At 35.2% G+C, this 17169-nt stretch overlaps 1 protein-coding gene across 1 annotated transcript in view; it reads left to right on the top strand.

Moving 5' to 3' along the window:
- Positions 1 to 17169, top strand: part of POLQ (DNA polymerase theta) — a 175222-nt gene that overhangs the window by 91666 nt on the left and 66387 nt on the right. Inside the window, exons 25-27 of the mRNA XM_022564544.3 lie at positions 5221 to 5405; positions 8105 to 8216; positions 13114 to 13238. Of these exons, the coding sequence (XP_022420252.2) occupies positions 5221 to 5405; positions 8105 to 8216; positions 13114 to 13238 (422 nt within the window). The remainder of the gene's footprint in view (positions 1 to 5220; positions 5406 to 8104; positions 8217 to 13113; positions 13239 to 17169) is intronic.

The raw sequence follows: 17169 nt of genomic DNA, 5'->3' as shown, positions 1-17169 counted from the left end.
AGCTGGGGGAATCAGGCTCTCAGACTTCAGACTATACTACAAAGCTACAGTAATCAAGACAGTATGGTACTGGCACAAAAACAGAAAGATAGATCAATGGAACAGGATAGAAAGCCCAGAGATAAACCCACGCACATATGGTCACCTTATCTTTGATAAAGGAGGCAGGAATGTACAGTGGAGAAAGGATAGCCTCTTCAATAAGTGGTGCTGGGAAAACTGGACAGGTAGATGTAAAAGTATGAGATTAGAACACTCCCTAACACCATACACAAAAATAACCTCAAAATGGATTAAAGACCTAAATGTAAGGCCAGAAACTATCAAACTCTTAGAGGAAAACATAGGCAGAACACTCTATAACATAAATCACAGCAAGATCCTTTTTGACCCACCTCCTAGAGAAATGGAAATAAAAATAAACAAATGGGACCTAATGAAAATTAAAAGCTTTTGCACAGCAAAGGAAAGCATAAAGAAGACGAAAAGACAACCCTCAGAATGGGAGGAAATTGCAAATGAAGCAACTGACAACGGATTAATCTCCAAAATTTACAAGCAGCTCATGTAGCTCAATATCAAAACAAACAAACAACCCAATCCAAAAATGGGCAGAAGACCTAAATAGACATTTTTCCAAAGAAGATATGCAGATTGCCAACAAACACATGAAAGGATGCTCAATATCATTAATCATTAGAGAAATGCAAATCAAAACTACAATGAGGTATCACCTCACACTGGTCAGAATGGCCATCATCAAGAAATCTACAAACAATAAATGCTGGAGAAAAGGTAACCCTCTTGCACTGTTGGTGGGAATGTAAACTGATACAACCACTATGGAGAACAGTATGGAGGTTCCTTAAAAAACTACAAATAGAACTACCATATGACCCAGCAATCCTACTACTGGGCATATACCCAGAGAAACCCGTAATTCAAAAAGAGTCATGTACCACAATGTTCATTGCAGCTCTATTTACAGTAGCCAGGACATGGAAGCAACCTAAGTGTCCATCGACAGATGAATGGATAAAGAAGATGTGGTACATATATACAATGGAATATTATTCAGCCATAAAAAGAAATGAAATTGAGTTATTTGTAGTGAGGTGGATGGACTTAGAGTTTGTCATACAGAGTGAAGTAAGTCAGAAAGAGAAAAACAAATACCGTATGCTAACACATATATATGGAATCTAAAAAAAAAGGTTCTGATGAACCTAGGGGCAGGACAGGAATAAAGATGCAAACATAGAGAATGGACTTGAGGACATGGGGAAGGGGAAGTGTAAGCTGGGATGAAGTGAGAGAGTGTCATGGACTTATAAATACTACTAAATGTAAGATATGGGACTATATGTATATGTATAGCTGATTCACTTTGTTATAAAGCAGAAATTAACACACCATTGTAAAGCAATTATACTCCAATAAAGATGTTAAAAAAAATAAAATAATTCTTGATATATGGTTGGATTTAAGTCTATTGTCTTGTCATTTGTATTTTGTTCTATCTGTTCTTTATTCTTTTTTAAAAACTGTAAATGACTATTTTTGTTATTGTTTTATTTCCTCTATTTTTTTTTTTTTTTGCGGTATGCGGGCCTCTCACTGCTGTGGCGTCTCCCGTTGCAGAGCACAGACTCCGGACACGCAGGTTCAGTGGCCATGGCTCACAGGCCTAGCCGCTCCATGGCATGTGGGATCTTCCTGTACCGGGGCATGAACCCATGTCCCCTGCATTGGCAGGTGGACTCTCAACCACTGCGCCACCAGGGAAGCTCCTCTATTATCTTTTTAACTCTATATCTTAGATACTTTAGAGTTTACAATATGCATCACATCACAGTCTAGCTTCAAATAATTTTATACCACTTCATCCATAACGTAAGGAGTGTTTTTCCATTTCCCATTTTTTGTAATACGTTTAACTTCTATGATTATTATAAACTTTGCTATGTAGTTTTTTTTTTGCTGTAAACAGTTATGACCTTTCAGAGAAATCAAGAAACAAAAGTGTCTTTTCTGTCTGTTCACTTTTTTACCCTTCCTGGCACTCTTTGTTCTTTGAAGTAGACTCAAGTTTCCATCTGTTACCAATTTTCTTTACCCAGAGTACTTCTTTAAGGTTTTTTGTGTAGTGCAGTTCTACTGACAGTGATTTCTCTTAGCATTTCCATGTCTAAATTTCTCTATTTTATCCTCACTTTTGTAAGATTTTTTAATTTGACATAGATTTATGGGTTTATAGTCCTTCTCTTTTAGCACTTTAAATATATATTTCCATTAGCTTATGGTTTGCATTATTTTTGATGAGAAGTACACCACTATTTTTCTTGCTATTCTTCCAAGCATAATATATTTTTTCCCAGGATGCTTTTTTGATTTTTTAAATTTGTTATTCAGTTTTAGCAATTTGATTTGGGTGTGAGTCTCTGGGTGGTTTTTTATGCTTTACTATTTGGGCTTTTGAGTTTGCTGAATTTCTTGAGTCCACTTAGGTTTTTTTTTCTTTCATCTTCTTAATCTATGTGCTTATATTTTTCATTAAATTTGGAACATTTTCAACCATTATTTCTTATAATATTTTTGTCCATATTTTGCCCTTTTTTCCTATTACTCCAAATATACATGTGTAATACCACTTAGTATAGTCCCACAGATCCCTGAAACTTTTTTTCTTTTCTTCTTTATTCCCCTCTCTTCATTTTTTTAAACTCTGTACTGCAATGGATATTTTCTATTGACTGTTTTAATGTTCACTGATCTTTTTTTCTACAGTGTCTAAATGCTGTTATATCCTTTTAGTGAATTTTGCATTTCAGATATTGTATTTTCAGTTTTAGAATTTTAAGTTTTTGTATAGTTTTCATTACTTTATTGTAATTCACTATTTGTTCCATCATTATTTTTATATTTCTTTAAATTCCTGAACATATTAAAATTCCATCATCGCTGTAATTTCTGAGTCATTTTTCTATTGACTGAATTTTCTCCTAGTCAGAGTTACATTTTCCTGGTTCTTCATATGTCTAGTATTTTTTTTATTGTATGCTGAACATTATGGTTACTACATTGTTAACTCTTTGGATTTTGTAGTCTTCATTTATAGCATTTTCTTCTGGCAGGCAGTTAATTTACTTTCACATCAGCTTGATCGTTTTGAGTCTTTTAAAGCTTTGTGAGGAGACGTTTAGAGTAGCCTTTACTCTAGGGCTAGATTAACCATCATTGTAAGGTTTGGCCTTACTGCGGTCTCTACTTTGTGCTCAAGTTGTTCAGCAGGATTCCTCCACTCAGTCTGGTCAGAGCTTGAACATCTTTCAACATTCAAGAGTATGTTCAAGTAGTTCAGCTGATAGCTAAACTTTGATAATAGCTATTTCTTTAGTGTTCTTTGCCTGGTTCTCTGAACTTTCTCCCTGCACAGTTTAGTATTTGGTCAAAAATCCAAAGGGATTACTGTGCATATTTCTGGTGATCCTTTTATGCAAAGTTCCTTTCTCTCCAAATTTCACAAGTTCTAGCAGCCTCAGCAGGCCCAAATTACACTTTCTTCTTCCAGCTTAGAGACCACAGTGCTTTGTTTCATCTCTTTCCCTGCGCTGCCTCCATTCAGAAACTTGAGACAGTTGCACGGCTCCTCTTATCTCCCCTCTCCTTCCCCTTTCTCAGGGATTGTAGTCCTGTATTGCCTATTGTCCAACATCTGAAAACTGTTATTTCATATAGTTTGTCCAGTTTTATTTTGTTTAGGGCAGAAAGGCCATAAAAGTTGTGGTCATTTGTTTCAAATCAGTATTTATATATTTTTGAATTGGTTATTCGTTCACATAGTTCAGAAATCAAAATATTTAAAAGGTATAGATTGAGAAACTTTGCTTCCTTCCCTGTCCTAGCTACCCTGTTATGTATAACTCTTATAGTTGATTACATATTTGAGTTTCTTATATATCCTTCCAGTATTTCTTTATGCAGATACAAGCAAATATGAATATGTACTATTTTCTTCCTCTGTTCTTACACAAGCATTCTGTATACACTGTTGTTTGCTTTGTTTTTTTGTTTAATATTTTTATGCTGAAGACTTGTGATTATCAGTAAAGAAATTTGAACGTAAGCCAGTTTAATCTGTGTGCAGATAATCTTTGCAGCAGCCTGTGGGCTTGTTTACTGAGTCACAGAGTAAAAAGCCTGTTTAATTTTGATGGATATTGTCAAATTGCCATCTAATGGGACACAGTTACCATTTACTTCCAAGTAACAATGTATGAGTGTTTCTTTCTCCACAGCCTTGCCACAGAATGTGCCATCCAACCTCTGGATTTTTACAAGTAGAAAAGAATTGTTTCTTGTTAGAGTTAATTTGCATTTCTTTTATTGTGAATGAAGTTAAGCATTCTTTAATAGGTTTAAGATTCTTTTGTTTTTATTAGTTCTGTGAATTGCTTGTTTATATTTTGTTCTTGATTTATAGCACCTCTTTTATACAATATAGCAATGAGTCCTTTGTGATATCAGTTGCAAATATTTTTCTACTTTTTCTTTAACTGTGCTTTTGCTTGTTCTATTTTGTTTTTGCCATGCATATCCAGTCATTTCTAGTCCATAGATAAATTATTTGAATCCTCTTAATTATTTGAATACTCTTTTTCACATACAGGCCACTTGACCTTTTTTTGTTGAGCAAGTTTATTTTCAAAGCAGAACACACATTTCTCTTCACACCCCTTAAAATGTCAGCACACATTAGAAACCAGTTTCTTTATTCACTCATTCATTCATTCCTTCAACAACCATTTGTTAAGGACCTATTAGGTACCAGGAATTGTGCATTTCTGTAGAATGCAAAAGAAGATTGTCTCCCATCCCTAATGGCTCAGTGTTACGTGGGAGAGGCATGAAAGAACCATTTTAGATTATGTATCAGTGCTATAGGAACACTGAGGAAAGCACTACCACAGTGGTTAACGGGCAGAGGTCAAGGGTGGCTTTACATATATTACATATCCTTGAAAGCTAAGCAAAAAATTTTTACATGTTACAGAGCTGAATTGCATCATATTAAGAGCAAGGTTTTAGCTTTTTTTGATTTGAGCTTTTTTACATGATCTCACGGTTGTATGTTGGAACTAAATTTCTGTCATCCTGTTCAGTGTTATAAAACTTGGTTTTGTCTTTGTACCGACTTTTCTAAAATCATTTCTGTTTCAGGTGGTTTAATATTAGCTGCTGATTACTCTCAACTTGAGCTGAGGATCTTAGCTCATTTATCCCACGATCATCGTCTCATTCAAGTACTAAACACTGGAGCTGATGTTTTCAGGAGTATTGCAGCTGAATGGAAGATGATTGAGCCAGAGTCTGTTGGGGATGATCTGAGGCAACAAGCAAAACAGGTGGTCTTTACTGAACATGTTTAACATAAATGAGGAGAATTTTTACGATTTAAAAAAATTTTTTTTAACTCTCTCAATCATTTGTGGTTGAGGAGTGATTTCTCCCTCTTTGGATTTTTCACAACGTTCACCTGAGCCTGTCTCATGGTATTCATATTTTCCTTTGTAGAGTCAATAGAAAGAATCAGGTAGAGTTAGTCTGAGCCTACTTAGTTCTGGGAAATCTATATGCATTAGTGGTAGATACTGTGGTGGTGGTGGTAGATATTGTGTGTGTGTGTGTGTGTGTGTGTGTGTGTGTGTGTGTATTTTTAAAATCTCTTTCTAGTCTGTAAGCACACATATATTTATCTTTTTATATTCACACGCATTGAGCCATGGTGCCTTTTATAGAAGGATGCTCCCTGAATGTTTGTTGAAAAATAAATATTGCTGAGCTGCGGATTATAATCAATAACTATTAGCTTTTTAGTTATTTTAAGAGTTATTTATTATTATTTTTAAAAATAAATTTATTTTATTTATTTATTTTTGGCTGTGTTGGGTCTTCGTTGCTGCTCACGGGCTTTCTCTAGTTGCGGTGAGCGGGGGCTACTCTGTTGCGGTGCACGGACTTCTCATTGCAGAGGCTTCTCTTGTTGCGGAGCACGGGCTCTAGGCGCGCAGGCTTCAGTAGTTGCGGCACACTGGCTCTGTAGTTGTGGCTCACGGGCTCTAGAGCGCAGGCTCGGTAGTTGTGGGGCACGGGCTTAGTTGCTCCGCGGCATGTGGGATCTTCACGGACCGGTGATTGAATCCGTGTCCCCTGTATTGGCAGGCAGATTCTTAACCACTGCGCCACCAGGGAAACCCAGCTTTTTAGTCTTTTGAGGCCATTAGTTAGCTAATCTGCCTGTAAAACTTCATACTGCCCTTGGACTTTTCACATAGGCCCATATTAGTTCCTACTCCTGGATGACTGTTGGGCACAGGGAAAATCAAAGGCCACATTTACACTGTTCCCTGGCCTAAATTAACAACTGATACTTGTTTATCACATGACCTGTGGGAAATCTGATGCCCTTTTCAAGAGAGCAGGATTGTTGGCTGAGGTAAAGGCACACCACTTCTAAGATCCTGCTTTACTAGTTTTACATTTACACTTCTTGTTACTCACAGCTGTGATTCTTGACTGGCTCATTAGGCATGAAACACTTCCTCTCACCACTGCCTGTTTAGCACCAACACTTGTTTCTTCCACTATTTAGAAAGCCAGTTTTGTCTTCCCTATCTAATCCTCTCAGATTAAATCCTGCATTTAGCAAGAATCAAACCCTAAGTTAAATAGGTAATAGTCCAATATTTAATCCTCGTAGTAAGTACACGAAATAGGTTTTATTATTATTATTCCCATTTTACATAGGAGGAAACCAAGGCACAGAAAGTTAGTAGTTTGCTTAAGGTCATATAGCTATAAGTGGTGGAGCCAGGATAAGTTCAGAATGACAGAACTTAGACATTCTGACTCCATAATCTAAACATTTGTACACTGATGATAGCTGCCTCTATTTAATAAGTTCTTGCATGATTTAATAGTGTTTATGATATACCAGTTTTTTTTCTTGAATCGTCATATACTGAACCATCTAATCTAGATCTCAGTCTTGCTGAGATATCAGCTAGCACTGAGTAATATCTGAATTAAGAAAAAAAAGTGTAAAAAGACCTAAAAGGAAAAGAAAACAGGAGTGAAAAAACTCCCTCTCAATGTAATTAAAAAAAATATATTTTGGGAAGTATTTTGGATTTTGATAATCAATTTTTGCAAGTTATCTTGTTAAATTTTATTTAACAATATTTATATGATCTTGCTTTACGTCATTTGGTATCCTACACACACACACACACACACACACACACACACACACGTACGTATATAAAATAACTCATCTAATCCTAACAAACTCATGATGTAGGTATTACTGTCCTCATTTTATAGTTGAAGAAACTGAGATACAAGGTAGATTGTGTAAGATAATACCTCTTGTAAATGGTGGAACTAGGATTTGAACCCAGGCAATACTTATTACTAAATCAGTTTCTTTATTGACCTATTTAGACCATTTTCCTCCACTACTCCCAAAATTTTCTCAAAAGTTTGTGTTTAACCCAAATGAATTCTGCAATTGTGGGATTTCAGGTGGCTGTGAGATGAAGAGGATATTTATTTCCAATGACGTCCTCCCTATTATGAAGCCACGTAGTCTACTCTTCTGCTTTTTTAGTGCTATTCAAAGGTGAGGAGAGGAATGTTTGTAATGCTTCTCTTTCCTGACTCCTAGGCACTTCTTTAAGCAGCAGTTAATGAAGTATTATGAGGAGTAGAAAGCTTCTCTGAAGAGTTCTGGATAAATGACAGTCAGAAATATTTCCTTTTAAACCACTAAGGTTATTTTCTTAACACACACACACTCATATTCATTCATATTCTGCCCCTTCTTCTCTTTCTCCCCGCACCTCAAAAAGTATTGCTAAAAGGCAGTAAAGGCGCTCACTGGATATCAGCTTCTATGGATCTAACCCACCAAAGCAAATCTAATCATTTCTTTGACTCACTATGAAAAGTTAACCAAATCTCAATCCTAATGAACTTTTTATGTTTGCATTTTATGTAGTTATGACCTATAATTTACTTACTGAGTGTGATGAGTCCCTTTCAGATTTGCTATGGAATCATTTATGGAATGGGAGCTAAATCTTTGGGAGAGCAGATGGGTATTAAAGAAAATGATGCTGCTTTTTACATTGACTCCTTCAAATCCAGATATACCGGTAAGGAAGCATTGAATGTTAATTATCTTCTAGATACTATTCTTCTCAACTCTCTTTCCATATTATATTTTTAAAAATTTGTGTTACAGAATTTTCTATTAACAGAAGTTTTCATCAAGCATTGTTGATTAAATAACATCAACCTTACTTAGAGATGTGCTTTTTTCATAAAAGTAGGGACAGAAATGGAATAGCAAAATGAAGTTGATGTATATGCTACTGTGTCGTTGTGAAAATCTTATAAAATCTAGGAATTGTCCTGTGCTTTAGGTTTACATAGCTTTATCTTGAAACAGTAAACCATTGAGCAAATGTACCAGAAACTGTGAGAGAAAAATTGCTTTTATAGAGCAGTTTGAATATCACCATTTTAAATTCTCTCTTCTTTTGGCAGTTTATTAAGGTAATTTGCACACAATAAAATTCACCTTTTTTAGTTGTATAGTTCTATGAATTTTGACAAATGCACGCAATCATACTGTCTACATTACAGCTGAGGTATGGAACCATCACCTCATCATCTCAGAGAGTTCCTTTATGCCCCTTTGTAATCAACCCTGTCTCCAATCCCCAAAAAGAAAAACTTTTATTCACACATGACATGATCTTGTACATAGAAAATCATGTGAATTCAACAAAAACAGCTACTAGAACAAATAACTAAATTTGGCACAGGTTCCCACCATACAAGGTCAGTTTGTAAAAATCAGTTGTATTTTTTTTTTTACCTGTTTTTGGCCATGCCAGCATGGCATGTGGGATCATAGTTCCTGACCAGGGATTAATAAACCCATGCCCCCTGCAATGGAAATGCGGTGTCTTAACCACTGGACCACTAGGGAAGTCCCTGAATCAGTTGTATTTTTATATACTAGCAATAAACAATTAGTGAATGAAGTAAAAATAAAACCATTTACAATAACATCAAAAAACATGAAATACTTGGGGTAAATTTAACAGAGTATATGCAAGACTTTATTGAAAACTCCAAAGCAATCCTGAGGGAAATTGAAGAATACTTAAGTAAATGTGAGGTTTACCATGTTAATTTATTAGAAGGCACAATATTGTTATGATCACGGTTCTCTGTAAATTGTTCTATAGATTCAGTGCATTTCCAATCAAAATATCATTAGACTTTTGTGTCAAATTTGACAAGCTGATTCTAAATTTATATGGAAATTCAAAGGGCCTGGAATAACTAGAATAATTTGGGGGGGAAAGTACAATGTTGATTATTTACACTCCTTGGTTTCAAAATTTATTATAAAGCTACAATAATCAAGATAGGTATAAGGGTAGATGCAGGGAACAATGAAACACAATAGAGCATCAGGAAATAGACCTATACATATATGGTGAATTGATTTTCAACAAAGTTGCCATGGTAATTCAATGGAGGAAAGATGGTCATGTCAACAGTTGGTGCCAGAACAACTGGATACCAGTATGGAAAAAAAAATGAACTCTACTTTATCTCATACTATATTCAAAAATTAACTTGATGTGAACCACAGACCTAAAAGTAAAAACTAGAACTATCAATCTTGCAGAAGAAAAGGGAGAGGAGCTTTATGACATTGAGGTAGGCAACAATTTCTTAGGTGATAATAACACTGAATTAGTCATAAAAAATAAATATTGATAAAAGACACCATAAAGAAAATATAAAGTCAAGCCACAGACTGAGAGGAAATATTTATAGTTCCTATTATCTAACAAAGGACTTGCATCCAGAATACATAAAGAACTCTTACAACTCAATACTAAGAAAGTAAATCATGCAGTAAAATAAAGTTCAAAAATTTGAACAGACACTTCACAAAAGAAAATATGTGAATAACTACATCAAGTGTTATTGTCATTTGTTCTCAGGGAAAAGCAAGTTAAAACCACAAAGAGATACCATTATAGAAACATTAGAATGCTAAAATTTAAAAACATTGTGTCTCTTTTACATTGCTGATTGGTTGTAAAATGGTACAACCACTTTGGAAGACACTATGGCTCTTTCATATAAAGTAAAACATACACTTAACTGTATGATTCTGCAATTCTACTATTGGATGGTTGCCCAAGAAAAATGAAAACATATGTCCAAAGAAAGACTTGTATGTGAATGTTATAGCAGTTTTATTCATAACAGCCAAAGACTGGAAGTGTTAAACAACAAAAATCCTAGTGAGTAAATTAAAAAAAATTTTTTCCCAGTTTTATTGAGTTATAATTGACACACAGCACTAAGTTTAAGGTGTACAGCATAATCATTTGACTTACATACATCATGAAATGATCACCACATAGATTTAGTGAGCATCCGTCATCTCATATTGATACAACATTAAAGAAATAGAAAAAAAAGATTTTTTCCTTGTGATGAGAACTCTTAGGATTTGCTCTCTTAACAGTTTTCATATATAACATTCAACAGTGTTAATAAGCTTTATCGTGTTGTACATTTCATTCCTAGTACTTATTTATCTTATAACTGGAAGTTTGTACCTTTTAACCACCATCACCCATTCCCTCTCCTCCCACTCCCCACCTCTGGTAGCCACAAATCTAATCTCTTTTTCTATGAGTTTGTTTTTGAAGTATATTTGAACTACAAACTATGTTAACTCCTGGTATACAACACAGTGATTTGATATTTCTATACATTTCAAAATGGTCACCATGGTAAGTCTAGTTGTCATCTGTCACCATACAAAGATATTACATAGTTATTGACTATATTCCCCACACTGTACATTTCATACTTGTGACTCATGTGTTTTGTAACTGAAAGTTTGTGCCTTAGTCTCCCTCACCTATTTTTCTCCTTCCCCCAACTCCCTCCCCTCTGGCAACCATCTGTTTGTTCTCTGTATCTATTACTCCATTTCTTTATCAACTGAGTAAATTTATTAAAGATCAAATTGGCTTTATTCAATGATTCATGAATCGGGCAACATCCCGTCTAGCACTAGAATGGAGCTCCACCGAACTGTAGAAGAGGAAAGTTTTTTAAAGGCAGAAAGCGGGTAGGGGGGTAAAGGAAATATTAGCAAAGAATGCATTGTTTCAGGCAAGGTCACTCTCCTAAGGGGAATGGAAGGGCCTGTTGGGCAGATAACCTCACTAGTGCTGACCATGTAATACCAGGTTGACTGGTTAAAGGTTACATCCCTGAGGGTGCTGAGGCTGCAATTTGGTTAGGTAGTAAGTCTTAGTTTGCTGACATAGGGTTTAGCACAAGTGACTCCATTTTGGCCCTGCTGTCTCCTTTTTAACAGGAACAAATATCTGTCAACAGGATTATGGATAAACAGATTTTGGTATATCTCTTCAATGGAATGCTACTTAGCAAGAGAAGGCAGACACAAGTGAGAACATACAGTGTAATTTATGAAATTCAAGAACACGAAAAAGATACAGTGTAATAAAGTAGATCCGTTAGTGTTTGAGGCTGATAATGGGGAGCTGACTGTGAAGGTGACTAAAATGTTTTGTATCTTGTAGTGGTTGTTAGAGGGGTGTATATGTTTGTTAAAATGCATCAAACTGTTCACCGGAAGTGGGTGCCTTTTATTGTATGTAAATTATATCTCAGCTTTGTTTACTGTATGTAAATTATACCTCAGCATTGATTGTTTTTTTAAAGTAGTTCTTGCAATCTCTGACTACTTGAAGGCTTCCTACAGGAGTCAGGTAAGAGAATTCATAGAGGTGTAGTCTCTTAAATCTCATCCTTTTCTTTGCTCTTTACTCAGCAGTATCACAGTAATTCCTGAAGAGAAGATGAGAGCCTGATTGCTTTCTGAAACTCCTATGCTAGTAGTCAGATATCACCAACAGCTGCACTTGGCAGGGTTTCTCCCCTTCCTTTCACCCACAATCTGTGCCAGCCACACAATATAAATCCTCAAATGAGGGGTTTTAATTGGGAGGCATTAGTGTTTATTACTTAGGATGAGCAGAGCTGTGAGAAAGCAGAAATTGCACAAAAGAATAAAGATAGATTAGCAGTCTCTGTACTTAAATGTGTTTTAAAGAGTATAGAAAAAGAATGTTCCAGGAGAGAAGAACCTCTTTAGCTCAGAGACAGGAATGGGCAATGAAGAGGCTGGCCCATCTGAAGCAAAGAGTTCATCCTGGAGAGTCATAAGACCTAATAACGGACCTATATAGCAAAGGATGAATGCTGGTATAGGGAATATGAATGTGTTTGAGTAATATACTATATGTAGTCTTTTTGAATTTTAAGAAGTGAGTTGTTTAAGTTTCTAATAAAATATTACAACTTCATGCATTAGTTTCAGTTAGGTCCTATTTGAATCATAGCATAGATGGTAACAAGGAGCTGTTGGAATGTATTAAGCCTGGTAAAGATAAGCTTAAAGAGTAAAAGAGGGTTAGTGTGATCAAAGAACAGAACCCTGTGAAAAGTAGCATGGAGTAGTCTTAAGGTCCTGTAATAAAACCATCTAGGTTTTAGTACCTGCTCTGTTGTTCTGGAGTTTAGTTTTGTATTTTTTGTTGTTGGTGATGGTGGTTGCAAAACAGAGATTATGTCATTTCTAAAGTCCCTTTTGTTTCTAACTTTCATAGCTATATGAGGTGATGAGTGTTAATTAAATTTATTGTGGTAATTTCACAACATATGTATATGTGCTGCCTAAGCGAGCACTATTTCACAATATATGTAAAGCAAACTGTCATGCTGTACAGTGATGTGTATAAGTTATTTCTCAATAAAACTGGAAGAAAAAGTGAATGAAAGTTTATATGCAAAATTTTGATGATGTGATATTAATGTTAATCATGGTGAAGTTTTGGTATATTTCACTATATTGAAACTAGTGAGTGAGATTAAGGATGGACATTGGTTGTAATTATTTCTTCATTTTCTTTGTAGGGATTAATCATTTCATGAGAGAGACAGTGAAGAATTGTAAAAGAGATGGATTTGTTAAGACCATTTTGGGAAGGCATAGATATTTACCAGGAATCAAAGACAACAACCCTTATCACAAAGCTCACGTATGTTGAAATTTCTCTGGATTTTTAACTTAGTATTTTAACTTAAATTTTTAACTTTAATGACATGTACTTTTTCAACAAAGACTGAACCCTGCTAATGTCCCTTTTAGAGATCACTAGCATATTAATAGGATCTTCTATTTTATTAAGGACTTCTGAAGTGATGGTACATGCCAGTATTTGCTGAACACAGTCTCTATAGGAGACTAATGTAAATATGAGTTCACTTAGTAATATTTCAGTTAAAGATGTTCTGTTTTAGTAAGCCAATTATTTATTAGCTTTGGTAATAAGTTATATATAAACTTAATTCTTACATTTGCTAATTGTTCTTTGTTTCAGATATCTATACTAATTTGTCATATTACACCAGATTGCATTGTCTTCAGAGATTAGCCAGTTATTGAATTGTGGTATTTTTTGGTTCATTCCTTTTGTTTATTTATTTTAAAAGCGCTGGCTCATCAGAGGTTGTTATTAGGATACCCAAAATATTAAAGAAGATATTAAAATGATATTTAATATCATTCAAAAGATGTATTGATGGTATTTACTCAAATTATGATTGAAATCTCTTTCTGAAATCATTGGGATCCATAAAAGTGTATCTGTACACTTTTTGTGTATCTGAGCATTTAAATTTCTGTTATAGTCCAAACCTTCCTATTTTAACTGGTTATATTTTGCCCTTACTCCATACTTTTGTGTGTCAGTGCCCACTACATATTGTATGTAATGAAACTATCCAACCCCCAAATTGCTAAACTACTGTCTTGAGCTAGAATCTCTCAGAGCAATAATGCTCTTAGGGACCATGGAGGAATAGTTGGGGTTTTGTTACTTCTTCACTCTCTCGCCTCCCATATATCCACATACAGATGTCAGATATTTATCAGCCTTTTACCATATCTCCAAGTGAAGTAGGCACTGTAGTTGTTGCACTAGGAAAAGTAAGTCTTAAAATGTACTGGAAGAGATAAAGCAAACTAAAAAAATATAAAAGTAGCATGTATACTCAGTTATTTAGGCTTCTAGAGGAGATAGGACTTAAACAGATTCTTGAAGACTATTTAAAATTTAATTGATGGCATGAGAAAAAGATAATCACAAGTGACCAAGAGTTTGAGTAAGGATTGGCTAGAAGCCAATCTGATAGGAGTGGAAAGTTTGAGTTGTCACTTAGGAATAGATAATTTTCTACTGGTCAGATGGAATCAGCTATTGGGGAAGGCTTTTAATGGCAGGCTGAGAAATTTGAGCTTGATCTAATAGGGATTGATTATGTTTTTTGGTATTTACACAATGAAAAATGGAGGATAGAATGATTAATGTTAATGAACCATATAATTTTTTAAAAACTAATATTTTTGAAGTTAAAACTGCGAGAGTAAGACTTTTTATACCAAATCCTTAGGAGTCAGAGTTCTAACTGATTCATTATGTTGTTGCTGAGGGAAAAAAAAATTGCACCCCTCTGAATCAGAAATGGAGTAAATATAGCCAGATTTATTGTTTGGTTTTCATTTAGTTTGGTTTTACATTTTATTTCAGCTTTTACTGTACTGAAAAATATACATAGAGAAAGCACAAGAAACAAATTTAAATTTCAGTAAATTATAGAGCTATACCTATGTAACTACCATACAAACCAAAATATAGAATATTGTCAGCACCCCAGAAGCTCCCCTCATGCCTCTTCCTAATCACCATACACTGCCTTCCCAGAAATTACCACTATAACCTCTAACCCTGTGGTTTTGTTTTGACCTCTCTATATATCATATATATGTATTCTGTGTTTAGCTTCTGTCACTCAAAATTACATTAGGCAAGTCATTTATGTTGTTTCATGTTGGGGTAGGTATATGGCTCTGTTATATGAATATACCACAATTTATCCATTTTTCTGTTGATGGGTTTCTAGTTTGGAGAACTTTCTATTTGGATGGGTTTCTATTATGGATCTTGATGATTTGATTATTCTTGTTCAAGGTTCCTGGTGCACATATGTTTCTGTTTATGTTTGGTAAAGCGGTAGACATAGAATTGCTCTCATCTTCAATTTCAGTAGATAAAGCCACGTTGTGTTTTATGGTAGTTGTAGCAATTTGTCCTCCCATATAAGTTTGAGTTCTCATTGCTCTGCATCCATGCCAACATTTGCTATTAAGTTAACATAATTTTAGCTTTTCTGGTGGGTGTAAAGTAGTATCTTGTAGTTTTGCTTTTTCTTGAATACTATGTTTTGATATATGGTAAAGTTTTCCCAACTTGCTTTTTTTCTCTCCCCCAAGAATATTTGCCTGTTCTTGGGTTCTCTGCATTTCCATATAAATTGTAGAAGCAGCTTGTGAATTTCCATACAAACACAAAATCCTGCTGGGATTTTTTAATTGCAGTTGCCTTGAGTTCATAGATCAAGATGGGATTAATGACATATTTATAAATTTGAGTTTTCCAGTTGATAAACATGTTATATATGTCCATTTATTTAGGTCTTTAGGTCTTTTAAAATTCTCTCACTAATGATGTATAGTTTTGGGGAAGAGATCTTACAAGGTTTTTATTAAATTTATAGCTAGATATTGGAAAAGTTTCATGCTGTTGTGAATGGCATCTTTTTAAATTTTTAATTCTTTTCCTTCCCTTTTTACGTTTTCTAACCCTTTACTACTGGTATAGAAAGATAATTGCCTTTATTGTTGTTCTTTTGTCTAGAAACCTTGCAAATATTACTTACTAATTACAAAATTTTATCTGTAGATACTTTTAGGTATTCTATCTACACAGTTATTATCTGGGAAAAAAAAGTAGTTTTATAACTGTCTTTCCAAGTCTTATTCTTTTTTTTTTTTTTACTTTTGCTTGACTTACTAGCTAGGACAGTGTTGAATAGAGTTAGTGATAGTGAGTATCTTTGCCACTTTTCAGGTCTCAGAGGGAAATTTTAAACATTTTACCAATAAGTAGAACTTTCCTTTAGGTTTTTAATAGTGTCTGTGTCAGAAAAAGTAAGCTCCCTTAAATATGTGCTTGTAGGCTGCAGAGTCTCCATCACAACTACTCAAGCCTGCTGTTCTAGTGCAGATGCAGCCACAGACCCTACATAAATGAGTGAGTGTGGCTGTGTTCCAGTAGAGCTGTATTTACAGAAACAAGAGATGGGCCAGACTTGGCCTGTAGGTTTTAGTTTGCCCATCCCTGGTCTGTTTCTTCTTTAAATGCAATCTGCCTTTTTTCTCTAGGTTGCTTTTAATACAGTATTTTTCTTTCCTTGTGGTTTCCAGCAGATTTTCTGTGATGTGCTTAAGTTTGTGGGTTTGTTTTTTTTTTGTGGTACGCGAGCCTCTCACTGCTGCGGCCTCTCCCGTTGCGGAGCACAGGCTCCGGACGCGCAGGCTCAGCGGCCATGGCTCACGGGCCCAGTCGCTCCGCGGCACGTGGGATCTTCCCGGACCGGGGCACGAACTCGTGTCCCCTGCATCGGCAGGCGGACTCTCAACCACTGCGCCACCAGGGAAGCCCCTGTGGGTTTTTTTTTTAACTTCATGTGCCTGTGTGTGTGTGTGTGTGTGTGTGTGTGTGTGTCTGTGTGTGTTTAACTGATCTGTTTTTGAGGGTGTTAGGACTTCGTGAATCTGCACCGTGAGATCTTTTGTTGATTTTGGAAAATTCTTAGTCATTTCTTCTTCAGTCATTGCTTCATCAACATCTCTCCTCTCTTTCTGGAACTTCTATTATAAATTTTAAAAACTTTTCTCTTTAATTCCTCATTTTTCTTATCCTCTGTTCCATGTTTATATTTCATCATGCTTAATTCTGGATATTTTCTTCTAACTTATCTTTCAGTTGGCTGATTTGCTCTTCAATTTGCTGTTGAGCAACTATTGAGCTTTTAGGTTCTAAATGATATAGAACTTTTCCAGCACCC

The sequence above is a fragment of the Delphinapterus leucas genome, chromosome 4, assembly GCF_059928025.1.
Source record: "Delphinapterus leucas isolate spDelLeu-1000000601 "Yukka" chromosome 4, BTC_Dleu_Yukka2, whole genome shotgun sequence".
Taxonomy (NCBI): Eukaryota; Metazoa; Chordata; class Mammalia; order Artiodactyla; family Monodontidae; genus Delphinapterus; species Delphinapterus leucas.
The sequence above is the reverse complement of the archived record's forward strand: the minus strand, read 5'-3'. Positions and strand labels throughout refer to the sequence as shown.